Below are 26,698 nucleotides of genomic sequence, written 5' to 3'. Positions count from 1 at the left end.
TAGTAGTTCAAGATTAGACTTTGTTTTTGAGAAAAGCGAGTGTAATATTCTGTCTTTAAAACAGAATTATGTTTTTAAAACGTGCATTCACACTGGTAACTGGCCTAAGCTTCTTATGATTTTAATCTGCAAATTGTTCAGGTAAGTCTGTTTCCTATTCAAAGCTAAAAATATAAATCAAATGTGTACACATTTTTTAAAATTCAACACAGACGGAAAAATATTTCATGAAGCTTATGTTGCAAACCCCTTATGGGTATAATTTCATATTTTGTGTTTTAAAAATCTAGCGGAGAAAAACCTCTCTTGGTCTGTCATAGATGACAAAGCCCTTTGTAATTATTGTCTGGTTGACGGTGGTATCCAATTCTTCTAGTTTGTAGTGGCAAAGAAACAAGGTGTTTTGGACTGATATTCAATTGCTTTGCATGTCTGCTATTTTTGTTTTCTTTTGGACTGCTATTCTCTCAGTGTTTGTGCTTTCAAGTGTTTAATTAGCATACATAATTGATTAACATTGATTAACATTTGATTAAAACCACGTTCCTGAATGCACAATGTGGGCAGTGAGGCCTGCTCTTGCTTTAAAACTTGTTTAGACTGGGGTGGCAGCTTTTTGAGGACCACAATGTATCCTGTATTAACTGTGTTTCTGGCTATGCAGCATCTTGTTAAACTATACAATGCAATTGACCTACAGTAATGTCCCATTTCAGTACATCATATTTTATAAAATAACACTGGATATGTCATGGTCGTGCTTAGAATAAAAGACCATCATTGCAGAAATTTCATTAAAATGCAAATAAAAGTCACAATAAGTACAGATGTGAGATGAACCAATAGATAAAACTACTTTTTCATTAAGTCAAAATCAGAGCAAATTGGAATTCACCATTTAAAAAAGGGGAAAATGGATCCTCACTATACAATTATTTTATTTACCAGTACACATTTATTTACCAGTTAAACAACAAAGCAGTTGCAGTTTAAAGCTTGTAGTTTATTGTATGTGTGATTATAATTGTTGTAGTCATTCCTTTGATACTAGCTTTTCAGGAGCAGGTGTATGATGTGATGCACTTGGCCCTACCATAGATCAAGAGCAAATTAATTTTTACAGCCAGGCTTGGTACTGAATGTGTTGGGGGTTAGAATGATTGAATGGCGATGCATAGAAGTACACACTGCTAAAGGTGAATGTAAAAGGAAAAAATATTCACCAAACAGCAATGCCCTGGGTTTGCAATTCACCAAACAAAAATACTTTAACTTTTATTAGCTTCATAATTAAATGTCACATAATACATCATTATTTTGAAACTTTTTTAGCTTTTCTTGTGCTTTTGTGAAAAATGCAAATCCCAGCATTGCAGGTAAATAATACCTGCAGCTTTTAAGGTGAAGTGTGATGTTCATTTTTGTCTATACTGTATGTTAAGGCCATTGTGACACCTATGTTATAGTAATGTTTAGCTATTCTGGCAGACAATGATATATTATTTTTTCACCTTCATAAATAGACTGTTTCATCTGGCTTGCATTTTAAATGTGTATCTCATCCTAAATAGCTAAATAGTAATAATAAAATGAGTATGAAAATTGTGTTGCATAGCATACTTCATAAATAATTAAAGATAGTCATAAGAATACCCCCACGAAACTGGCTAACATTATTGTAATAGGTAAGAAGAAAAGGCAAACGTTTATCTATAATCTAGAAGCATCTGGTCAGCACCAACTATAAAAAAAACTTATATTTAGTCACAAAACTCCAGAGTTACTAAATCTGATATGTAACATAATTATTATGTTGTTGTTTTTTTCTGGAGCTGAATGTGCACTCAATGTTTTGTAGTGTAATGTACTAATTCTTTCACTACCAAGCAAGCAACTGGCTTTAACTGTACTGTACAGTATGTGCAAGTCTTTGAGTTTGCCGCTGAAGCTGCTCCTAATAAATTCAACTTGACACTGCTTATTGCTGAAAATGTGAAGCATTGCATTGTTAGCATTGCTACAACATAAATGTTCTATAGAAATGCAGAGTTCTATAAACCTCTGTAGTAAGAACAATGTATAGTATCCGCCTTCATTTTGTTGAAATATACATTTAAACTATATACTGCCCTACCAAAATATTAGATTATACCAACGCTAAAAAGTTAAGCAATCTCTAATGCTGATTAAAGCTGTACCATGTTGTGACATTAATCTTATTGGATACTCTGGATACTCACTAATTTTTGTGGATACTTGAAGTTATTGTGCCAACAGTATGAGTTGTGGGTAGCAGTTCAATAACATTTTATCACCTGTGTACATCATGTTGATATATTTTATCTACCAGGCACTGTCTAGACCCTGTAATGTGTATAAATGGACACATTAGCCTGGTCTTGCCTTTAGCTTATTATCAGAAGCAACCTTACTTTTACCGTGAAGCCATTATCCTTCTTTCTTGAAGCAAATTGCACCATTGAGGGAAAGGACTGGTCTGCTATTACATTACTGTCCATAATAATATGAGACTTACCACTGTCTTGGTTATTTCCAGTGCCTCGCACAGGATGGATTCCCATCCTGAGCATACAGTTATCTATTGTTTTTGTAGGGCAGTGTGTATGTATGAATAAATAAATAGATAAAAGAAATCTTGTTGATTTTTATACTGCAGGTCCATCACAGAAAAGTGTTTTTCCAAGTCAATTACTACACCCCTGTTGTTTTCCAAAGCACAGATTGGTTGTATAGCTTTTATGATAGCATGCATTCTGTGACTATATATGGAAAGGAGAACCAGATGAGCCAAAGGCCTCATATTCTGTTTTTAATGTGAAAGAACTCTGCAAGGGGTCACAGGGGACGAGTGACATTTAAGAGAAGAGTTCAAATGTAAAGATACTGTACAAATAGGCTAATGTTTTCCTGGACTTGACACACATCTGTTAACCTCCTTCGCACTCTTCTAAAATTCTTTTATTTTGGACATTGAAATGTCTTCAAGGTGGATCCACTCTAACATGATATTAAAATATAAGCTCATATTTAAAAGTTGTTTGAGGGTTTTATTACTTTCTGATCCCTACCAACCGTAATGAAAACTGCTCCAAAGACAAAACTGTCTTAAAGGCAAATCAGATTCAAAGTTTAGGATTTTGCGAATGAACCTAACAAAACGTTATTTGCGATAATACTGAAAATTGCATTCATGGAAGATTTTCTTGAAATTATAGCCCAATACAATTTCTGTATGAAAGGATGTGGTTCTCATGCTTGCAGAGTACGTTTCTAGGGATGAAGATTTGGGGTAGCACTGTCAAAAAACAAAAAAGGCACTGAAGGCCATTTGCTATTGTTTGTTGTGTCGGTTTGTGTTCAATAAATCCTCCCGTTCTCAACCTTCATATCCAGACTCGTCTCCTGTCCTCTGGGGCTCCAGTTACCCTTAGAACCCTCAGCGCAGCAATTTATGACAAGGTAATGACACACTTTCTACATTTGTATGAAACAGAGATATACCTTTAAAACCATCCACCCCTACCAAATAATGTCCAGCCGATTACATAAAATGGAATCGAATAGTAATAACAGAGAAGGCACTATTTGAGCCACACCTTAACGAATGCTGCTGTGAAGTGTTTTAAATGGCAAACTGTAAGATAAGATCATGTTTTAAGCTGACATTTTTCTCCTTGAGAAAAGGAAAAACATTAGTGAGCTGGAAAGAATGTTTGAAAAAATGAATTGGAAAGAAAGATCTGGATTGTTGCCAATTTCAATTTTGCTTCCTCCTACATTGTTTTGATTAAAACCAGGCCTAGCTTACACAAATAAAATGCTATTATAGCAAAGACCTACAGCAGCAGGTTGTGTATTCCCTCCATTTCCAAGCACACCGGGATGAAATTGAAGTGAAACATTAAGCACTTAACACACCACAACTTTGTTTTTTGACTTAGATTTTGTTTTTATTTGATTTTACCATGGACACAATTAGAGCTAGAGTTTGTGACTGTATCTGCCAAAATTAGCATGATTTATGTAATAATCTCACATAATGTAATGTTTCTACAATGTGGTATTGCATTTTCTCAGGTACATTTATCATACAGTAGGTTACAAGTGAGTAGATGAAGCTAATGAAGTAGAAGATGCATTGTAATGTATTGCAAAAATAAAATTTGACCAGTTCAGAGGACATAATGAGTACACAGCAGATCAAGATATTATGATTAATTGCTAAAAACATCATTGTAATTGTGAGTCAGGAATTCACAGCAAAAATAAAAATGTATAGAAAGCTGGTTTCTTTAATAGATATTAAGCAGTGCAGATGAATAACTTTAAGCTTCAAGGTAAATAGTGTGGATGAAAGTAGGAAGGTTTTTTTATGAATCTTAAGGGGAATTAGAAATGAAGTCTGATTAAAAAAAATGATTCATCAGGTTTGGTCAGTATATATCTCAATGCAATGCTTTGAGTGTCTCCCTCCTACTATGAGATCTGCTACACATGGTTTGGTAGGTCTGCTTTTAAGCTAGCTTGTCAGCTCAGTGGTTCTCCGCTCCACTTTTCCACACTAACGTCTTGGGTTTCTGATCTAAGCAGGTAGTCAATTGTCAACCATGTTCTCTCTTCCAATGTACACAGCAATACTGACTCTTAAGCTGCATTGCTGCTTCAGAAAGCAGCTCTTAATGAGCTGAGTAAAAAGCTGAAACAAAAACCGATGCCGTTAGTGTTTCAGAGAGCTGGGTAATGCTGCAGTATCAGAGGTATTACCTTTTCTGTCTTAGAATGTTTTAGCTTGCACTGGGCTGATTTGCTTTCTGCTGCTTGCTAATGCGGTAAATCTCAAATAAATGCGTATATTTCTGTATTTCCAGTGCAAAGCGGCATAAATGTTTGATTTAATTTTGGTTAAGCATGAGCCATTTTCATTCTTTCTTCATTGAAACAACAAACCGGAGGACACAGGTGGAAACCAAGGGAATGTGCATTTAAAACTGTAAACAGGGGGCTCTGTTTTGCATAAAGGGGTCTAGGAGTCTGTGACAAGGTTACCTGGAATTGAAGCTGATATCTTGACTTCTTTCAAGATACAACCAGATGAGATCTTTGGATCAATTAGCTACCAAACGAGATAGATGGGACATTGTTATTACAGTTGCTTTGTTGGAGGATGGGAATCACTGTAGTCCTATGTACACTTAAACTTACTGTAAATGGGCAAATTAAAAATCAAGCCCTCAATTTTACTTGTATGACAACACTGTCTCACAGCCATGTACATGAAAGCAGCATTTCCCAATGGGTTATAAAACCAAATAAAGGTTGCCAGATTGCAACTGATGACGCCTTGCAGATAGCGACAGAAGAAACTGTTGTTGTTATGTTTTCCACTTTTGAAGAACAGTTTCAATGATTTTCATCTACAGTAAATCATGGATTATAAAAAAAATGCATCTTCTCTTTATTGAGATTTATACTTTTTATGTATACAATTCAATCAAGAAGGAGAACCAACAGGGGTAAAAGAAGAATAATCAAAGGAATGCCATGACGAAGTTTATTTCTTTCGTGGCACCAATGTTTCTTAAAAGCATCATGTCCTTTTAAATTAGGGCACATTAGTCATTACTAAAATTGCTGAGTAAGTTTATTCTCCAGAACTGTATGATTAGAGTGAAGAATTTCTGTTTAAAAAAAGCTGATAAATTAAGGCTTACAGAAAAATTCCTATCCTCATGTTAACTTACTGGTAATTATAAAAATAATGGCTAGAAATATATTATATGATCTAAAACGAAAGATTAAATCAATATAATTAGCCTTCATTTCTTTGGTAATTTAGATAATAGGACATCTATCAGATACCTGTAATTAAAATTTCCCTTTCACATATATTGTTAAAATGTAAACATCTGGTTATTGATGCTATATGTTTACTGAAAAAAAAGATTAATTAATTAAAGAACCATGCAGTTTTAAGCAGAAGAAAAGAATTACAGTCTAATGATGTTTTTGTAGCACTTTGTATATGTCACACCTACAAACTAAGTAATCATTGGTTCTAATCTTCATTCTCTTGCATGACTTTGCCCTTAAAAATGTTATTTTTCTTTTAAAATGTCAGAGTTGTTTTTCTACAGTATGTACTGTACTTTCTACAATTTATGATATACAAAATTGATCGGCATCAGGAAAGCCACGCCTTTGGATATTTTTCTTCCTTTAAGTTTAAAATATTAACTTTCACTTTCCTAATTTAGAAAGCAATTCCATTGAATTAACTTTAGAACTGTTGCTAAAGAAAAAAAACACTCCCGAAGTTCTGAGTGGATTAGTTACTGAAATTGAATCAAGACTCTTTAATGCCTTTACTTATTGCAGTCTAAGCTCTGGGTCTACCACTGGGGCGATGTTAGATGAATCTGACAGAACCAAGTGTCATCTTTCTCCTGCTTTAAAGATAGTTAAACTGGCTCGTCCATTCAGAAAAGGATCTCTCTTCATATTATCTAGTTATTGCTATGATGTATGATGCATTTGTCTTTTAGACTGTATAAAGACAAAATCTTAAATCATCTTGCTTAGAAAATGTGTGATCTTAATGGATTAGGAGAGGTCCTCAAGTTTTTTTAACTCATTGAGTGACAAAAAGCTGTAACTTGCTATAGATATGAAAAATATCAATAGCAGACTTGCTATACTTTTAAATTAAGTGAAATACATTACATGTTAAAGTCACCATTTTGCAAATTGACCACGTGGTTAATTTTAAATGTAAAAATTCTTAATTTCCCCTAGACAAATAATTATGTTTAATATTCTACTAGAAATGTTTCAGGCATTGATTTTTTCCAATGAAGAGTAAGGAATAGGGTTTACAATGTGGTTTTAGATTAAATTCATTTGGATACATGACAACAATGTGCCTTCTAGTGTCGGTTACAGACAGAAATTTCAACTTCCATTGATGTCCCACCCCGGAAGGTTTTGTGTGTAGTATTAGCAATTAGTTCCATTGTAAAATACATTAAATTGCATTATTAAACATGTTTTCTGTTTTATTTTAAATATTGTCCTAATATTCTTTGTATAAAAGCTTTGAGCCCATTCTCCTCACAGCACCTACAGTAGTCTTTTCAATAATTGTAATGGTAATAAAATAAATCACTTTGAGACTGAAATATTCCTCTGTTGATTGAAGTTATTAAACAACAGTTCAAATGCTGCAAGCCTCTTCCAAATACAGTTTGTTTAAATTTATATTGTTGCCATACTGTATATACCTACAATATATGCATCTTGATTTTATTTACAGCAAAATTTCTATGGTTTTCCACCATTATTTTTCCCATTGCATTTAGCCTGATTAAAATTATCCCCATAAATATTACCAAATTCAAAAACATACATTTCAGATTTGTTTTGGGTTTTATTGTGCATTTGCTCCTGGGGCAAGGTTGGCATTCAATTTGTTTCTTACATTTTTCTTGGTTAATTTAATTGCTTAATTATTTTGGAAGTTAGATTTGTACCAAGGAAAATATATAATTTGTGCTGCATGGTGGCATTGCATTGTTGCTGGCTTATAGCTCTAGGCTCCTGAGTCTCTAAGTCCAGATCTCTAAATCCAGGGATCTGTCTGTGTGGAGTTCACATGTTCTGTCCATGTTTCAGGTGCTCCAGTTTCCTCCCACTTCCAAAAGACATGATAGTTAGATTTGGTTGGCTATTCTAAATTGTCCCAGTATTCCCATGTTGGACTGGTGTTCATCCATTTGTACTCCCAGTATTGCCTTGCTACTGATACTTGCTGGATAGTCTCTTGCTTGCAGTGACTCACCATAAAATTGCTTATAATGAATGAATACATGCAATACGTGGTATTTCAAAGTACTTTAATCATGGGCAACATCTGTAATATAATACACAAAAATGTATTTGCTGATAACACAAACCAATTAGTTATTATTAAAACTGCTATTTAATTTTCAAGTATCTCAATATTTCTATTAGAATGACTCTAAGTACTTTCGTAATGTGTTTTGATGATTTCAGATACTGTTGTGATGAAAGGATTTTGCAAAAGCCACCTCAGAAATAATAGAAATAGTTGAATGGTATACTATCATTGTGCATACTGTTTAATGCATGTGATGTGTTCAACAGATATTTTGTGAGACAAAACCAGCTAAAATTGTCTTCTTTTCATTTCTTTCTTCCTCAGAAAATTTGTAGTGACATCAATATAACTGTAGAAAGTATCTTTCGTCATATCTTATTAAACAATGCTATTCTTTGCACTGATGATGCCTAAGGTTAATTTCTATAAATTTTCAATTTCCTGGTGCAGACTCCATACAGTATATGAAGAAATGATTAGTGTTTTTTCATTCAACCTGTTAAAGAACTTGTGTTTTGGATGCCACCAAAAGCAATGGAACAGAAAACAATGTTGCTTCCAAACTTCTGTAGTAATATATCAAATTTATATGGACTGTGTTATTCTAAAATCTCTTTAGAAAGATTATTTAGAAATTGTACTCATACCCAACATCTCTTTTTAAATGGTGTTATTGAGGTTTTTGTGACAAGAGCATAATTTTTTTTTTGTTTCTCAACACAGAAACAGAAGATTGTGCACATATTTGCTACATCTTAATGAGTATATGCCTTTTTGAAATACGCTTTCCAAAAAGAGTATACTTACTAGAATTAAAAAAAACAGTGGGGTTAAGATAAAAAGCAGGATAATATCAAGAATATTTCAATTTTGTTTCTTCCTTCAAAATGGATTTAGATTGTCTTTTGTGGGTGCACTGTATGGCTTGGCACTTTCTGTTTCTTCAGTTATACGTTGAGAACAATTAGAGCAGAGGATTGAATTTCCAGGGCCAGGCATTCCTGGCAATGCAATGCTTTATTCCTGCAGTGCTTAGAACTGTCCGTGTGTCATTTCAATTCCATTTGATTTCTCTGATGTGCTTCTCACATTAACGGGAGAGATCTGTAGACACATCAAACCAGAGTACTGTTCCAATATACTGACCAGCAGCACTTGCTTGGGTATAGATTTTGAATAAGGTGAAGAGGAATGTACTTACAGTACTTTCTTTCAAAAGCAGTTAATGAGGCATTATTCAAAGATCTAACATTTCTGAACTGATAAGATCTTCTTCTAATAATATCAAACCCAGAACTTTACCCAATGTGGGCCTCCTGCTTGCCAGGCACTTCTTGCATTTTTCCAGTTGATAGCTGCCATTGAGTATTTGCTCTGAATTTGAGATTTTTGAAAAATGATAGGAGAAATGCCAAGACATTTTAAGATGGGAGCTTTTGCTTTCTTTCCTGCTCTCTCTCCTTCTGACTGCCACAAAAGGTTTAGCGTCTCCTCGTGCTTCTTTCAATTAGATCTGGACTTGTTCTGATGTCATTACATTTTTTAAGTGCAAATGTTACATTTTCTTTCCTTGCACCGGTAAATATTTTTGTATGACTGACGCATGACATGTACAGTATCTCGTCAATTTAAATATTGTCAGAAACCTGCGGTATCTCAGAAGACATGGTAAATCTTGTCATTTTGGTTATGTAGGGCACAAAGACAGCATCTGAGCCGCCACTGGCCCCACCAGTGTCAGAAGAGGAGGATGATGATGACGACGAAGATGATGATGATGACAACGAGCCCCCTCCTGTCATTGCACCTCGGCCAGAGCACACCAAATCAGTACGGAAGAGTTCAACCCATACAAGTGGTCAATCAAGATATAATCCAAAATCTAAGAAGAAACTTCTTAAAACATAAGAAAAGTAAAGGGAAAATAGTTTGGTGACAAGTTTTCATAATAATCTCAAAAGCTTAGATTCAATAACAGTCTTTTGTCAAAAAAAACTTTTTTAACAACAAAGGACCTGGCTTCATGTTTGAAGACATTTTTATTCTGTGATCAGATTCTTTGCAGTGTATTCACCTAGTATTATCACTAGCTTAACTAGTGTTAATTAATGTTAGCTCTTAACCAGCGTTAATTTGTATATAATCAAGTCTAACTAATAATTTCCTAAATCATTTTCTAATCTAGTCTGTCTGGGAAACTACACTTTTACAATTCAGCTCAAAGAAAGAGACTAAACTGTATTTGAGTTAAACATTTCTAACAGGCAAATCTGATGCTTTTTTCTTGTCTCACACTTGTATCTGTTCCCTGCTGATAAAATTTCCATTTGTCACTGTGCTGTTTGTGAAGTGGCTGAGATTGGACTCACTGTATTGATATATGATTACGCTTTTTTTTCTCACAGATTTATACCCGCTCTGTTATTGAGCCAGTAGCTCCTCCAGCTCCAGTGAAGGAGGTCTCAACTTCACCCGTGTCTTTGGTATCTGAAAACACATCCAGCACACTGTACAGACACACTGACCGGCAGAGAAAGAAGTCCAAGATGACAGATGAAGAGATTTTAGAGCGATTAAGTATGCTTTAAGCTTGACTTTACAGTTTGTTCCCTGAAAAGTCACCTTAAAGAATCTATAGAGTAAATTCACACTTTTCATATAACTATCCTGTAAGGTAGAGATCAATATACAGTATCTTTCTTTCTCATTACCTCATACCTACAGTATGGTTTCATTTTGCCTTTCTGCATTATGGTAGTCCTATGATTTGATAAAGTAAAAACGTGCTTTTACCATGATAACCGTTCATAACATTTTGCCTTGCTCTGATTATATTTTGCCAGTTGTAATTGTTGAAAGTCAGGTTCACATCCTTTGAAAATCTTCTTTAGACTCAGTGCCTTACAGTAGCTTTCAAATTTTATTTTTCCCCTTTAACCATTAACTGGACATGTTGGCAACTCAAACATAATATTTCCTTAAAAATTATACAGTAATACAATGTAAGGCATATGGAGTATAAACAGTACCTGTATTTATGTATTGTGCCCTGCTGTGTGCCTTAAGTTGAAAAGTGGCATCAAATAGGGCTGCTGCAGTCTGTGAGCTGAAAATCTCATTAAATCGCTGTGGGAGCAAAGACGTCTTTGATTCCTTCCAGCGCAGACACTGACCTTCTGTTCCTGGTTGCAAATGCCTTTAAAAAAACTGGGAATATACTGTAGTCCTTTGCAAGCTAATGCTTATGTTTTTGAAAATGAGGTTTTGAGGCCTCACATGACAAAAATAAATAACAAATTTCATAATTTAATTAGTAGTAAAAATGTGAAAATAACAGGCTTATGGTGCTGTTGCGGTAAGCTTTATCTTTTTATTAACAAGATACAGAAAATAAGTTCCTAATTAAGTCCATTTAAGAGCCACTCAGCCTGCCAAAAACTCTCTTAACACATTTTCATTCATTTAGGGGATTTCACTGCATGAATACACCATTTCAGGTTTCAGGTTCTCTGTAAGTCAAATACCCAGCATAAAACATGCTTAAAATGTAAAGATATATAAAGGATGTGTAAAAAATACAATTTAAGCAACAACCTTCAGTGATAGCTCAGAATACTAGCGTCGTAACTATGGATGCCTGAATAAGTTTGTCAATCATTCTAAAATATCTTATTCTCCATTAATTTTTATTCTTTTTTTTCTGTCATCTTTCTTTAAGGAAGCATAGTGAGTGTGGGAGACCCAAAAAAGAAATACACACGTTTTGAAAAAATAGGACAGGGGTGAGTCAACATCTTTAAAAATAATTCTGTCTTGCAGGACTGGATAATGTAGCTATTCTGAGTTGATATGGTAAGAAAGCTCTTTGTCTTAAGCACAGACAAAACAAAAAATAAGGTTACAGGAAATTAAAACTGTCTAAGAATTATGCAGGGGAAGGGAGATACTGTAACTGACATTTTGAAAGAGGAAGTATGTTGAGCCAGGCCATGACACATGGGTTACAGTTTAGATATAAAATGTAGGAGAAGGGGTTTTAAAAAACTCTGTTAAAATGAAAATGATATATATAATAGAGTAGATTAAGAGGCATACCATATTGTTATACTGTATGAACATGATTCTCATAAGATTTATTTTTCTACTCAGGAAACTTTGTGAAACATTTAAAATTGTAAGCAGTATATTGTAATTCACAAATATCACAGATATTTCACAGATGCATCTAACAAGGCCTATCTAAAGTCATTGTACATATAAATAATTTTTTAATCACTCACATGCACAGATTGAGCAGTTAATGTTCTACCAATGTTTCTGGGGATTGTGCTTACTGTACATATTCCTAAAACTATCGGCATAAAAAACTCCATACTCTGATGGGGCAAGCCATTCTTCTTAATTTATTAAATAAGTCAATTTCATCCACCCTGGAGCCGGTTTCATTATTTATATCCTGCTGCTCATCCCGTGTGCATTTTCAAAGCTGCTGCCTGATGTGTTGCCCTGAACAGAAGGAGTCAAGTGCAGCCTTCCTGTGTCATGTGGGCTCTGTCATTTAGAGGTTGGGCTGGAGTGAATGCAACAATGCATTTCTGTACTCTGTAAGAAAGGCAATAGGAACCTATTATCAGAGGGACAGGCAGGGTAATTGTAGGATACCTGAAGTGGTTAGATACGCCTGTTCACTTTCATGAGTGGGCTGAGGAACAATGAAGCCAGGGATCGAGTTGCTTCTTTTTTGAGTTGCATAATGGCAGGCTCTCTTCAATTAGAAAAGTGCCGTCCTGGGGAGATGCCTCTGAACAAATACGCTGTTCTTTCCAATTTCTCCTGGGCAGCATCTCTTTAATAATGGATTAAATTCCACCTCTGTGCCTGAGCCTACGACAGTGAAAAGTCATGGCTACAGCAGTCGCCTGTTGGAAAATGAAATGTTATACGGAATGGCCTACAAACTAGGCCAGAGTTCACAAAACATGAAACAAATACCTTGTTAAAAAAAACTGTCCATCTCACAAACTTGCCTTATGCTTGATTCCTTGTTTGTTCTCACATCAGAAATTAATTAATCTCTTAATCTATGGAAACTTTATGCAGAATCCTTACATACTGTAGTTCGCAGCAATACAACACTCCTGATAAATGGATTACAGTACAATAAATAGATAATACAGCTGATACAAGTGTTATCTAGTAGTTTCACACATATATTAGAAGAAGCTGACAAAGAACAAATGAAGCACACAAAAGCTGGTTTCGTGAAAAAATAAAAATCATCTTCAAGTCGAAAGATGACCACATTAATAAATTCACTAAAGATGACATGAGCTGCATATTGCATTGGAAGGATACAGGAAAATTTCCAAATGATACTTCGAACTATGACAGTACCCATTCTACAGTATGCACGGTGAATAAATGACGACATTAGTACTGTACATATTTAAATGTACTCCTGCTGATAACACAGCAAAAATGAAGAAAGTGGATTACATCTCATATAAATGAAGTTGCAAAAAAGCAGGGAAGAGATGCCAAACAGCTGCAGCTACTTCTGAGAGTGTGAAATAGAAAATACTGAAAAAAAAGCTTTTAGAAGATTATTTTAATCTGTGGTAGTCCGATAAAACGTATTTGAATGTACTTTGGCAGCAGTATGTTCAGAATCAGCACATTAAAGGCATCTGAGGCAAATATCTTGTGGGTTTTTGGTTAAACTATCCACTCGTGTTTGAGTCAGGAAACACGTAGAATTGATCCAGACATTTGTAAAAATACAAACTGAAAAAAAAACTATTAATAATAGGGTGATCAAATGAGAGCAGAACATTTGATATACTGCTGTAAAATCCTACTGAAATCTAGACTATTTTTGTTTTGACTTAAAGAGCTGTCAATATTTTGAATAAAAAGTCTCCAGAGAAATATGAACAAAGCAGACAATGATCTCTGTTTGAATAGCCACTTCATGCTTCAAGACAAAAAAGAGACAGCAGAACAAGGATAATATATTTCTGTATTTCTAATATATATTTCTAATATGCAAAATTGTCCGTGGTACTAACAGCTCAATCAGCAATGACTGAGCATGACATCTTAGGTTTTCTGAAACAAACCTAAGGAAGGAACTAGTTAAGTCTCAAGAGAAATAAGATCTTTTCTGTCATTCACAAAATGTTTAATGTTTCTACTGTCTGTATAAGCCTATGCACATTTTGCACATATTTTATTGTTTTTACAGTGACTATGATCATCACATTTTGCACACACCTATGTATTTATTTTTTAATTTATTTTGTTGTCTTTTGTTTTATAACTATTCTGATGTCTGTTTTTGCTTGTCTTGGGCTGGACTGCTGTAACACATCAATTTCCCTATGGTATTAATAAAGTATTATCTACTGACTTCAGACCAGAATGATAAATGATAGAGTATACAAGACTGTACTGCCATCTAGTGATGACTTTTTGATTAATGCATGTGCTTTTCTCTTTAGATACATAATGCATTTTTAATAGTCCCCCTACTCCACCATGAATAATATTTTTTAAATACAGCATATTGTCAAAGTCCAGTAGTGGTTTTCCTTCCTAGCAAAACAGTTTATGTCCGATCATGAGTTATAATGATTCTTGAGTCGATATATGCTTTTATGCTCAGTTTGAATTAAACAAAGGTACTTATGGAATGAAGCTATTTTTCGGGCAATTTAAAAGATAATGCACAAAGTTGATCAATTTAGTAATCCTGGGCATTAAATTCCAGCACGCGATATTACTGTATCATAAGTTATCCCTTATTTGCATTGGAGTATATTTTAAAGAAAGTACAATACTAAAAGTGTATTTAAAAGATGCTGTTGACTACTATGAGATGCCAGTGTGGAGCAGAAAAACTAGGGGTTGCACAGCAATTTTTAGAGCCCAAGGATACCAAACATGCTACGTATAAAAGAACTACAGTATGGACCTCATTTTTTAAAATCTCATTAGATACTGCTTTGTGATAAAGATCTACCATATAACAGTTGCAGTAAATGTTTCCCACTCATTTGTTTTTCCCAACCAGAGCATTAAATTATAGTATGTCTGTGAAAGGGAATTGTTAGGTTCATTTTTTCCTAGCTGAATGTACAGTAATTCACATACTGAATTGTTTACAATTAATCTAAATGTTTGTCCTCTTCTTCTTGCCTTCAAATTTATAGATAAATAATCCACTGGAGTCAATTAAAATAGAAAAAAACTAACAAAAAGAAGCACCTATTTTGTCCTGTTCTAAATATACAGTACAATCTTTTTCACAAAGAAAATTAATTAATTGCCTGTTATCTTCTCTTATTCTCTCATGTTCTCTCCTGTTGTTTCCACAGGGCATCTGGTACTGTGTACACGGCAATAGACATTGCCACTGGACAGGAGGTGAGCCAGATCTCTAGGTTGTGCTAATGTTCATTTATTTATTCATTAAAAGTATGGATTAAAAGCACATTATGAGAAATACAGTTTGTTTAGCAGGCAGTTAGAATAAATTCTTTCTCATGGGATCATATTCAAATCAATTATGTAAGATACTGACTACTTCTGATTTTTAAAAATGATTATTTCTGTCATTCTATAATGGCTACATTGTAAAGCAAACTATATATATCTATAACTATACAGTATATACGTTTTCAGACAGTTCTGTTGAGAGGAATTATTTACAGTATGTGCAAAGAAACTTAAATGTAAAATTCAGGATTTTCCTCTGGACTTCTGCTATTTAGACCTTTGGGTCCTTTAGAAAAATTGCTTTGACTTTACTTACCACAAGGTGTTAAACAACAAGCCCAGAAGGGCAAACTCAACAGCTTAGTAAATCTGCTTTATTTCACTCATTCCCGGTCTTTCTGACTTTCTTGTTATTTAACCGAGAAGCAGGAGTTTGGTTTTTGCTAGACTCGCTTTGGAGTGTGATGAGGATGTCACAGTGAAACACAAGCAGTGATTTCTTTCCTTTGAGCACTCTTGTGATCCATCCTGCTGTATTTTAAGGTGGCAATCAAACAGATGAACTTGCAGCAGCAGCCGAAGAAGGAGCTGATAATAAATGAAATCCTTGTGATGAGGGAAAACAAAAACCCCAATATTGTTAACTATTTGGACAGGTAGGTCTCTAAAACTTCTAAAACATCTGCTAAGGCTTTGTGTATAACTGAAATTTTCATGTGAGCTAATACAAAACACATTAAGAGAAACAGTTAAAAATTGTCAATGAAACATGTTAGACATTTTAATGGTGCTTGTTAAGTTTAAATAATATTAATTGTGAGCAGGGTTAGCCTGGTTACATAGCTGGCAGTAATGTGGCCCTGGGGTTTATTCACTTTTGGATCTGGGATGCTACTGTACTTTATATACATGAAGTTTGTATGTTTTCCCTATGTTTGTGTGGGTTTCCTCTGGGTGCTCTGGCTTCCTCCCAGAGTCCAAAGACATACTGGGAGTTTAACTGGCTTCAAGAAAAATTAGCCTTGGTGTGAGTGTGTGTGTGTCTGTGCATACCACACCTTTCACCCGTTTCTTGCCAGGATAGGCTCTGGCTGCCCCGTGACCTTAAAATGGATTAAATGGTTAAAAAATGGGTGGATGTGAGCAATGGCATAAAAAAGAAATAATTCATTTATAGGTACTATAAACATAAACCTTCCTTTGACGAATATTTTTAGGAAGATACTGCAGAGACACAAGCAGTTGTGGTGGTAAGGTCTTGTGAATTAAAATAACGCGATTACTGTAACTCTCCACTAGTGAAGCTTGTTACAGTGCCGGTGTTTCTCCAGTAACTTGGTTGGTAGTGAGTTATGTGTAGTGACACCCACTAGAGCATTAGGCCCACTGTAACTGTAATGCCTGCTGCAATGCCGGTGTTTCTCCAGTTACCTGGTTGGTGACGAGCTGTGGGTGGTGATGGAATACTTGGCTGGGGGCTCACTCACAGACGTGGTGACTGAGACTTGCATGGACGAGGGACAGATAGCAGCAGTCTGTCGAGAGGTAGGACACGGCCGTCTCTCTGCCTGCCAAACATCCCATATTTCCCAACTCATGGAATTCAGTACAGGTCTACTTAACTTTAAATTCTAAACTACTGGAATTGTCAATGAGAGTAAATAACCTTTATTTTCCCCTATAAATCTTTGTGTCTTACTAGCAATATTTAAATATTTATATTATCCAAGCTTTGGACCCAAAGCTGAAACCCATTTTCAGAAAGTAAGATAGAAAGTAATACAATATAATGATTAATACTATAATTAATATAATTAATCACTATATATACACTATTTATATACATGTATATATTACATTTATATAAAATTAAGAAATATGTAGTTGCAGTATTTCAATATGCATTTTATATTCTTTCTTAAAAATGTATTCTTACTATTTCTAAAAAATGTTATTTTGGGCTGCAATGTTATAGTGAATTTTTATTATTATTGTTGTTGCTGTGGTGGTATTATACTGCCTGTTTCCTTCATTTTAGTGTCTACAGGCTTTGGACTTCCTCCACTCGAATCAGGTGATCCACAGGGATATTAAAAGCGACAACATTCTCCTTGGAATGGATGGATCTGTGAAATTAAGTAAGCATAATGAAGAAGCATGAATCATTCTGTGATGTGTTTTGGTGGGTTAACCAATTAAAACTCTTGACTATGTTTGTTATAACTAAAGAGCTTCCTGTGTTGTACTTCCCTGTAGCGGATTTTGGCTTCTGTGCCCAGATCACCCCAGAGCAAAGCAAACGCAGTACCATGGTGGGCACACCCTACTGGATGGCCCCAGAAGTGGTGACTCGGAAAGCCTACGGCCCCAAGGTGGATATCTGGTCTCTGGGGATCATGGCAATAGAGATGGTGGAGGGAGAGCCGCCATATCTTAATGAAAATCCACTCAGGGTAAGAGACTGCCGCTTAGAAATAGGTGATGTCATCACAGCTGATAATTGATAATGATTTTGTATTTTTTCCACAATGTTACTTTTTTTTCCAGAAACAGCTGTGTTGTATGCTAGAATATATGTGTTTATTTTGTCTGAAGTCTGAAGTAGCAGTGCATCATAATATGTACTAATATGTACTACACCAACCACAATTAACTAAGAATATACAGTATATGAGAAAAAAAACAGCCAGGACATATTCCTGATCTCGATTCGGAGTATTTTAACATTTTTGGTCAAAGTTTGTAAAATAACTAATTTAATGTGTTCTGACTAGCCTGGAACAGCTACATTTTATGGAGTGTTTAAGTGTAAATATTTGTTAATCTCATTAAATAGACCCCCTTTCCATATGTCAACATATCAATTTACTAAAACAGTCAAAGTGTGTCCAGGCTAGAAGAAGCGAAGCTTTTAGCTTCATTTGTGTCTTTACATCCATCACTAAGATGTTTTGTTAAAACAGAAAACAAATCAATAAAATTAGAGCAAATGACTTTAAGCCAGTTCTTGTAATTATGTGCAAATATACACATCTTTTTCAGGCTTTGTATCTTATTGCTACTAATGGAACACCAGAGCTACAGAACCCAGAGAGACTGTCTGCAGTGTTCCGGGACTTTCTGAATCGTTGCCTAGAGATGGATGTAGACAGGAGAGGATCAGCTAAGGAACTGCTACAGGTAACTGTATTCCCCCCTTTGGGATACAGATATTTTTTATTTGCTTTAGAATTTGACTTAGAATATAAATATTGGTGGATGTCATGGTGACACAGTGGTTTCGTATTGCTGCCTCGCAGCAGTGAAGCCCTGTGTTCAATTCCAGACCTGGGGTGCTATCTGTGTGGAGTTTTTATGGTCTCTCTCGCTCTCATGGGTTTCCTCTGGGTGGTCCTCCCACAGTCCAAAGACATACTAGTAGGTTAACTAGTTCATGTAAAGTTGGTCCTGGTGTGAGTGCGTATGTGTTGTGTGTTTTTGCCCCAGTGTCACTGGTGTGTGTTGAAACTCACAAAAGGCCTGCCTTGCGCCTGTTGCTTGCCGGGACAGGCTCTGGCTCTACCCCAACCCTATATTGGATGAAGCAATTAGATAACAGATTGATGTTTACGAAACTTTAAAATTGTAAGATGAAGTAATCCAATCAGCCATTTACCAATTTTTATAAAATTAGATCTGCTCCATTCCAGACTGTAACTTGCCAAGACTTTTGATTTCATTTCACGTTTTTTGCTCTATATCTGGAAATCAACACCTATTTATTTTCATGAAAATTTTTTATGGGAAATAGATTTGCATCTTGATTGATGCCTGAAACACCATTTTAAATTTATAATGATTAACAGAAAATCAACCATGACCAAATTAAACCATAAAGACTGTTTGCCTTTTTTTCTTTTATTTAGCATCCATTCTTAAAATTAGCCAAACCCCTCTCAAGCTTGACGCCACTGATTGTAGCAGCAAAGGAAGCCATAAAGAACAGCAGCCGTTAAGGAAGATCAAAGTCCTTCTGATGGAGACTCACAAAAAACACGCATACTGGACCTCTGTATTTAGGCTATGGGAGTGGACTGCAAATGGGACTGCACAATGAAAACAGCAACAACAAAGGAATTCAGCATTTTTTTTGCTACTCCCGAGGCCCAGGAATTTATCTTGACTCCTTTTACTTTCTAAAAACACTATTCATTGTGGAACTGTCATGTCTGTCAGGAGTATTTGTTTTTCAGGGAGTCTGGGCTAGCAGAGATCCATATTTCTTCTTTTTACTCCTGGAATCAGAGAGCAATTCAAGAAGAAACAAAAAACTGAAGAAATATATTGCCAGTCTTTTCAACTGTTGAAACTCTCAAAAGGCTTCAGTTTATTCCCTGTCCGATGGTTGTCCAACTAAGATCCTTGTTTTCCTGTATTTCCATGAGCTAGACTGGTCCAAATGCTTTTCATTATACACCTCAATGACTGAAGCAGAGGAACTACCAAATTTGTTCCGGAACCTTGAAATGACTGCATGATCATGTCTCTCATTACATAATATAATGGATTTCCTCATATCTTATATTTTGAGTCTCAAACGTCACTCGTGTGATGCTGGTGTAAATCCATTGGAACAGGATCAATTTTGTTTTAGTCGTTCCTTAAAGTCAGAGTCAGTGAAGTGACATCAGTGTTTTTCAGGCAGGCTTCAACTGTACAGCTAAACTGGTCCATCATTTCTGGATGACATTTAATGATGCTGAGAAGAGAAAGCTGTGATACAAACTGGATAACCAACTGAATAGTTTTTCAGGCTTCAAACGTTTGAGGTTTGGATTTTATCCCTTTTAATGGTTTAAAAGTGCAAGAATAAATTAAGCAATGATTTAGGCTCCTCATTTAGATTGCCTCTGAAAGACAAAATAATTAAGAAAGTTTGGTTCTTATTTTACTTTCAATTAAGAGACAGCTGGTATTGTAAAGAGTTCCCCTGTAGCGCAAGCCATTCGTCCACAGAGGTGGAAACTTGCAAGCATGTCTCAGAAGTTGGACAATTAGATCATCTGTCTGTTAGATCAGGTCAACGTGTATATAATTTTTACAAGGGGTGCTATTTTTTTTAATGCTTTTTTCAACTACAGGTCCCACTTCTGTTCCAGGAGCTTATTTTTAGAAATAATATAGAAAAAACAAGAGTCAAAGACAACAGTTATTGTTAGTGTTTTTCAATCATTTACAAGAAAAAATGTTCTAAGAGTGATCAAGTGTACCATTTTGTGAATGTACCCTGTTTTTGGTGCATTGATGCACTGAGAAAGAAACACTACTGTATGTTCTTCAGCCTATTATAATCAACTGCTGCCTATTTTTTAAATATTTTTTTAACAAAACATCAATAAAAGTATTTCTATGAGGTAACATGGGCATTTTCAAAATCCAAGTTCTAATGATACACTGTGCTCTGATACACTGATATTGATGAAGTTAGACTACCATGCAGAAAGTATAATAACACTGGATAGTCCTGGATAGAATGGTGATGAGTATTTTATTAAGTATTCATGACACCATCGTTACCCTATTGCTATTTTGTTAAGAGAGCTTTAAAATGTACCAGTATACATCTATTCAGATAGGCATTTCTGAATATCTTAGTACACTTACAGTACATCTTTTAAATATCTGTTTTTGCCACTTTAGGTTTTATAAAACTGTAACATATTTTATAGCTTTCTAAGAGTCAGACCCATAGTACAATAAGAGTCAAAAAAGTTACTTTCAATTGTCAATAAAAGTGAAATGGGCTGTTAACCCAGGCTCAACACAAGATTTCCTTTAAGAAGAGAGGAACAGGACAGAAGCAGAGTAATACTGTATTATTACACAAACTGTATGTGTAAAGCCAGTATAAGAAGAAAGAGAAAGTTCCACAGTTGAAATATGTTTTCTCTTTCTTTCTACTTTTCCTAACAGGATTAACCTCTGCTTATTACAAAATAAATTTGTTTTAAACTAGTGTTGAAGTTGATTAATAAAATAAAGAAGAGCTTATATTAACAACATTGGTTGTAATAACTATTTATATATAGTATATTTTTAACATATACTATATACAAGCCGCATATATATGCATGTATGCGTGCAGAATCAGTTGCTCCTTATATTGAAAAGATATATATTTTGTACCTCTGAAACACCGCAGCATCACAATTAGTTTTTGATATGTGCAATTGTTTCATATTATTCTCCTAATTCATCATTAACACTCAACTGGCTCTTAAAGTTTTGAATTCACATTCTTCTAGACTCTGACGTTTTCTTGATATCTGAAATATTAATATTCATTTAGCCTACCCTATGACGGACTTATATCCCACAAAGGGTGTACCTGGCCTTGCACCCATTATAACTGAGGTAGACACTGGCTCCCCCACAATCCTGAATTGGAAGCAGCAGTTAGAAAATGGATAGATGGATAATATTCATTTGTCATAATTTGGCACTGTCATTGTAGCACATTTGTTCAGCAATTTCTTTTAAATATTAAACACATATAAAGGGGATATGACGTAAAGAAAGCATCTCTCACCCTGCATAAGGTTCTCAAAGTTAGTCAGGCCCATTCATTGAATGCTTTTCATTGAAGACCTAATGAGTAAGTCCACCAGACTGCTAATGTCCTCCTGAAGGTGTTTGTATCTGCAAGCATGCGAAGACATATAGTAAGAAAGTGAATGGTACTTTTAGAAGGTTGTCTATGATCATACTTAAATGGCCTAAGGCCTGTGAAAGACTAATGATTTTTAAAACTGAGGACGGAATATTCCAAGCACCCTTTATTTCTTGTGAATTTACTGAAGTATTGAAAGTATTGTATTTATTGGTCACAGAATCTGTTCAAAACTTGTTACCTTAAAAGTCATGTTGTGTCAATACTAAAATTCTCCTCTTTGCCATGGTCTCACCTTTGTGCTATAATTGTGTTGCATACACTGTAATTTGAGAAAACTGACTTACAGTAATTCAACACAGTAGCTGGATGTCAATTAAAGGCTTGTCCTAAACCTCTGTCAAAATTTGAGTGCTACTGATGTTCATCACAGTGAAAAATATTTGAGTGGGGATCTGCATCAGCATGCAAAATGCAATGGAAAATTCAGAGGTTAATTTCTTGCTGGAAAGTAAAGAAACATAACTATAAAGCCAGTGTAAGAAGAAAAAAAGTCTCTGCAGTTGAAATTGAGCCTTTCGTTCTACTTTTCTTTCTACTTTTCCTAGTGGGATTAACCTCTGCTTGTTACTGGGAAAAATAGGTACAGTATATTTCAGGTACAGTACTTCACCAGAACAGAAGCTTGGCTACAGGCACTTCATGTTCTTTAACACTTTCATCCAGCCACGTTAGACAGGATGGGGTGATTTTTGAAGTCTGGAAAATAAAAAACGGTATTCATTAAATTTATGTATGCAACAAGAAACATAGATTGCCCAAAATTATTTGAATTACAGCACTGTTTTGGTGAAGAGCATATAGGTGGGAAGTTCCCATTTTTTGGATTTACTTTGAAAAAGGTAAACACAAAGTGTGTATTTTAAAATGTATTATTATTATTAGTACTATTAATAATAATAATAATGTTAATAATAATAATAGAATGTTATGTGGTGTGTATGTTTCAAATCAATCCATAGATAAACTTTGACAGCTTAAAAACTTTTAATTGAGTGCATTTTCATTTGTACAAGACAAAAGGGATATGTTCATGTAGAAACATGTGGATATATAGTCTTGCGAAAGATCATTTTAATTTTTGGCTGACAGGACAAGGTTTGGCTCCAGCCTGTTTTTGGGTGTAATCAATTCTCTGACAAGAAAAAGAGCACAAAACTCTCTGACTGAAAATTTGGGCCCCAACAACACAAGACATTTTGCTCAGCATCATAATACATGGTATAAGTTCCTGTACATTCCCCATTTTTGGATGATATGTAAACCTGTAAATGTGATGTGAGATTCCTCTATAAATGTGTATTAAGAGGTTTTTTTTTAATTATTTAAAAATTGTAAAGTGCTGATCCATCCCTTGTACCTCAGCAGATTTTTTTTCATTCTTTTTTTTTAAAAAATGAAAAAAACAATTGTTTTCAATAAGCTATTTTTAATTGTGGTTGAAGCAATAGACTTTTTGAATTATGGATTGTGCATGGCTGTGTCTTGAGTGTAAAAAACAACAAAAATTGCAGTTTGGAAATTGGACCGAAATAAAAATAAGAAAAATAAAAACATTCTGACCAAAAAAGGTTCTATTTTTTTCACTCGGTTAACCTGATGAATTTTTTCATACACATTAAGTTGACATCTATGTTTATTCCTATGAATGAAACTTTGGAGTGATAGCTTTCAAATTAATTCAAGAGATTATAGACTCCTCTCTCTTCTTTAAAACAAGTTCTGTAAACCTTGTAAGATTAATTTATTTTATGAATATGATTTTTTTTGCATTTGATGTAAACTTTGCAATTTTTGAGGGGTTAAAAACATGCTGTGTAGGAACAAATTGTCTCTTTGGAACACAGCTGAAGGTAAAGACCAGAAAAATGCCAAGGCTGCAAACAGATTCTGTCATAATAATTGTTGGATATGTTGTTCCAACTGCTATATCTTAGAATGAACAAGAATAGAAAGGAGGAATATACAATTGCCACATCTGGTGTAATAGTAATGGTTCTGGTTGTATACCCATATTGTAGGATTTCAGCACAAATAGGAATCTATCAATTGAATGAAAATGGAAAGAAAACAGAATGAACAGATAAGGTTGATAACTAGTTTAACTAGATATTTCTGAGTCCTAACAGTTCTACCCACAGATGTCATGTATGATTAACCTTGCTGAATGTTCAAGGATTGAACATGGAAGTAGAATTTGAAATGAGGTAAAATTCTGTGAAACCTAGGAGGAAAATACAGTTTCAGAAAAGTTTCTGATCCTTTATTGAATACCAGATTTAAAATGTGCAGACTTGAGGTTGCTGCAGTAAATCAGATTCAGCTGCAGCCCAAGCTTGCTTGATCTACACTGTGTGTAAATAGCTGACTGACCACATGCACGTACCTTGTTTTAATTGGCTGGGAAATCTGTCAATTTTCCCAGGAGGCAACCTTCAGCTCTTATACAACTGTTCAAGCAGGCTTTCTTTAGCATTCCTTTAGACTGCATGGTGACATACTGTATTTGTTGGTGATGGCCAATTTATTGGTTTAGCTCCTTAAGGGGTGCTCTTTAGCTGTTAAAGGTGCTATCAGGCAGCCTATTTGCATTGTAGTTTTTCAGGCCTAATTGCATCTTTGTAAATTTGGTTATAGAAAACCAAAAATATTATTTTGAAGATGAGGTCTTCCAGTCTGTCAGGATGAGGTGATTTTATCTTCCCTGATGATTTATCTAGAACAAAGGCATTTCAGCAAACTGCTATTGATTTGAAGCTGGCAATGGTTTCAAATGCTAATAAAAACAATTCCAGTGCTTAGTACTGTATACAGTATTTACTTGCATTACAAAAATCATTTTAAAACCCTTAAAGAATGGTACGATACATATATTTGCTAATTACATACAAAATAAAGCCACCACAACCTAGAGCTCTACAGAAGGAGTAACAGAAAACAGAACTCATTACAAAATAAAGGCATATTTAAGACTTTTTTTTAATAAGTTAGAAGCACAAGATATGGATAGTGTTATTATAGATATGTTTGGACAAAAGTAGTTACATAAATGCAGCAGTAGTGTGGATATTAAATTTCCATAAAGGATACTAAGTAATTTAATACACTTTCTTACCTTTTTAAAAAGTGTTAATCGTTGACATACAGAGTGAAGGCTGATGGATATGAGTGTGACTGTTTCAGTGACACATAAAAAGGTAGGTAGAGGAACCCACAGACAAGAATTTGTTATAGATCAATAAGTAGCTCACATATCAAATCCTCTTTATAAAGTATGGATAAAAAACTTGATGTGGACAAAAACAAAATGTGCAACAAACTCTTTCAAAGACTATAAACTCCTCAAGTACTTCATTGTGCTGTCCAATGTATTTCTTGGTCCTTAGTTTCATTTCTAATGAACGGCGTCTGGTTTTCAGTCAGTTGATATCAAAAATCGATTAACATATTCATGTGCTTCCCTGGATTCAGGAGGGAGTGATAAGATGGTGTTGGAGTTCTGTTGTTTCTCTCACACATCTGTCAGCTCTTTAGTGGTGATTACTCTCAGATTTATTTTCCCAGGCATCTCTTCAGCCATCTGACGTCCTGCTTTGCAGAGTTGAAGCTTCTGAGGTTGGCTGGGGTCCTTCAGAGAGGCTGTTAAGACAACCTGTCCGAGGAATTGGTCTTGAATTGCATTGCTGTTCCAAATCTTTAGGGGGGGAAGTGGGAAAGTTCAGCAGTCAGTTTCCTCAAGGAAATGTGCAACCCCCACAAATCTGTTCTGGTAAGCTAGAATTATGTATTGCCAAATCTCCCAGTTCTTGTGTACTTGTTAGAAAAAGTACACTTTTTCCAAAGTAAAAATGCAATTAAAAATATTTAACATATTGTTTTACACAGTGATGATATGATAATGTTAGGAGGTCTGGATTTACCATCAATAGGAGTAGAATTGGTTTCATTAACACATTAGAAAGCCATCTTTCTGTCACATCCTTAATGTTTCTCACAACCATCTGAAGCTTGGAGGCCACATTGCTGATAACTGACAAATTTTGTTCAAGGGATAAAGGATAAATAGGATTATTGATGCTGATAACACTGTCAATAAGCAACCCAATTTTATTCTTTAGCTTCTTTTCTTCTTCATGCTTAGCAATCTTATTTCAGCAGTTTAAACACAGATAAGGTTAACAACCAAACAACAGGATGAACTAGAAGTTCTGGTAAGTGATCGGGATTAAGAAAATATTGATGCCTTGTGTGATTTCTCTCACCTGAACAGTGATAGGCTTTCTAGGATTCTTTCTGTAAAAGATAGCTTGAGTTTCAAACACAGGTTCCAAGGTGTTATTCTGGATAGTAGACTGAATCTTCTTTCTCTCACAGTAGATGATTAAATATGGGTCAGCTCCTGTATAAAAAGAAACAGTTTAATACAAATACAAATATTACTGTTTAAAACAGTCAATCACGAAAAAAACCTTATGTACAAAAGTAATAACTATATATAGTTAACCAGATGAAAATAAACAGCATTTATGGCTGAAGTGAGTTAAGGAACCTTTTTAAAAAAGCATTTTAAAACATCA

At 34.8% G+C, this 26,698-nt stretch overlaps 2 protein-coding genes across 3 annotated transcripts in view; one reads left to right on the top strand and one right to left on the bottom strand.

The window, feature by feature from the left end:
- LOC148828514 (serine/threonine-protein kinase PAK 3) overlaps positions 1–23,691 on the top strand; it is a 64,835-nt gene extending 41,144 nt beyond the window's left edge. Inside the window, exons 6-16 of one of the 2 annotated variants that reach the window (XM_088925370.1) lie at positions 3,415–3,480; positions 9,611–9,745; positions 10,321–10,492; positions 11,634–11,697; positions 15,292–15,340; positions 15,956–16,068; positions 16,840–16,957; positions 17,451–17,550; positions 17,669–17,865; positions 18,455–18,592; positions 19,318–19,463. In XM_088925370.1, the coding sequence (XP_088781496.1) occupies positions 3,415–3,480; positions 9,611–9,745; positions 10,321–10,492; positions 11,634–11,697; positions 15,292–15,340; positions 15,956–16,068; positions 16,840–16,957; positions 17,451–17,550; positions 17,669–17,865; positions 18,455–18,592; positions 19,318–19,407 (1,242 nt within the window). In that variant the 3' untranslated portion in view covers positions 19,408–19,463. Of the gene's footprint in view, positions 1–3,414; positions 3,481–9,610; positions 9,746–10,320; positions 10,493–11,633; positions 11,698–15,291; positions 15,341–15,955; positions 16,069–16,839; positions 16,958–17,450; positions 17,551–17,668; positions 17,866–18,454; positions 18,593–19,317 lie in introns of both variants that reach the window. The other variant, XM_088925371.1, reaches the window with a different exon arrangement.
- A 1,232-nt stretch (positions 23,692–24,923) lies between these two features.
- Positions 24,924–26,698, bottom strand: part of LOC148828513 (calpain-5-like) — a 38,902-nt gene continuing 37,127 nt past the window's right edge. Inside the window, exons 12-13 of the mRNA XM_088925369.1 lie at positions 26,384–26,520; positions 24,924–25,815 (exon numbers count right to left, since the gene is read on the bottom strand). Of these exons, the coding sequence (XP_088781495.1) occupies positions 25,633–25,815; positions 26,384–26,520 (320 nt within the window). The 3' untranslated portion in view covers positions 24,924–25,632. The remainder of the gene's footprint in view (positions 25,816–26,383; positions 26,521–26,698) is intronic.

The sequence above is a fragment of the Atractosteus spatula genome, chromosome 9 (assembly GCF_055471065.1).
Source record: "Atractosteus spatula isolate fAtrSpa1 chromosome 9, fAtrSpa1.hap1, whole genome shotgun sequence".
NCBI lineage: Eukaryota > Metazoa > Chordata > Actinopteri > Semionotiformes > Lepisosteidae > Atractosteus > Atractosteus spatula.
The sequence above is the reverse complement of the archived record's forward strand: the minus strand, read 5'-3'. Positions and strand labels throughout refer to the sequence as shown.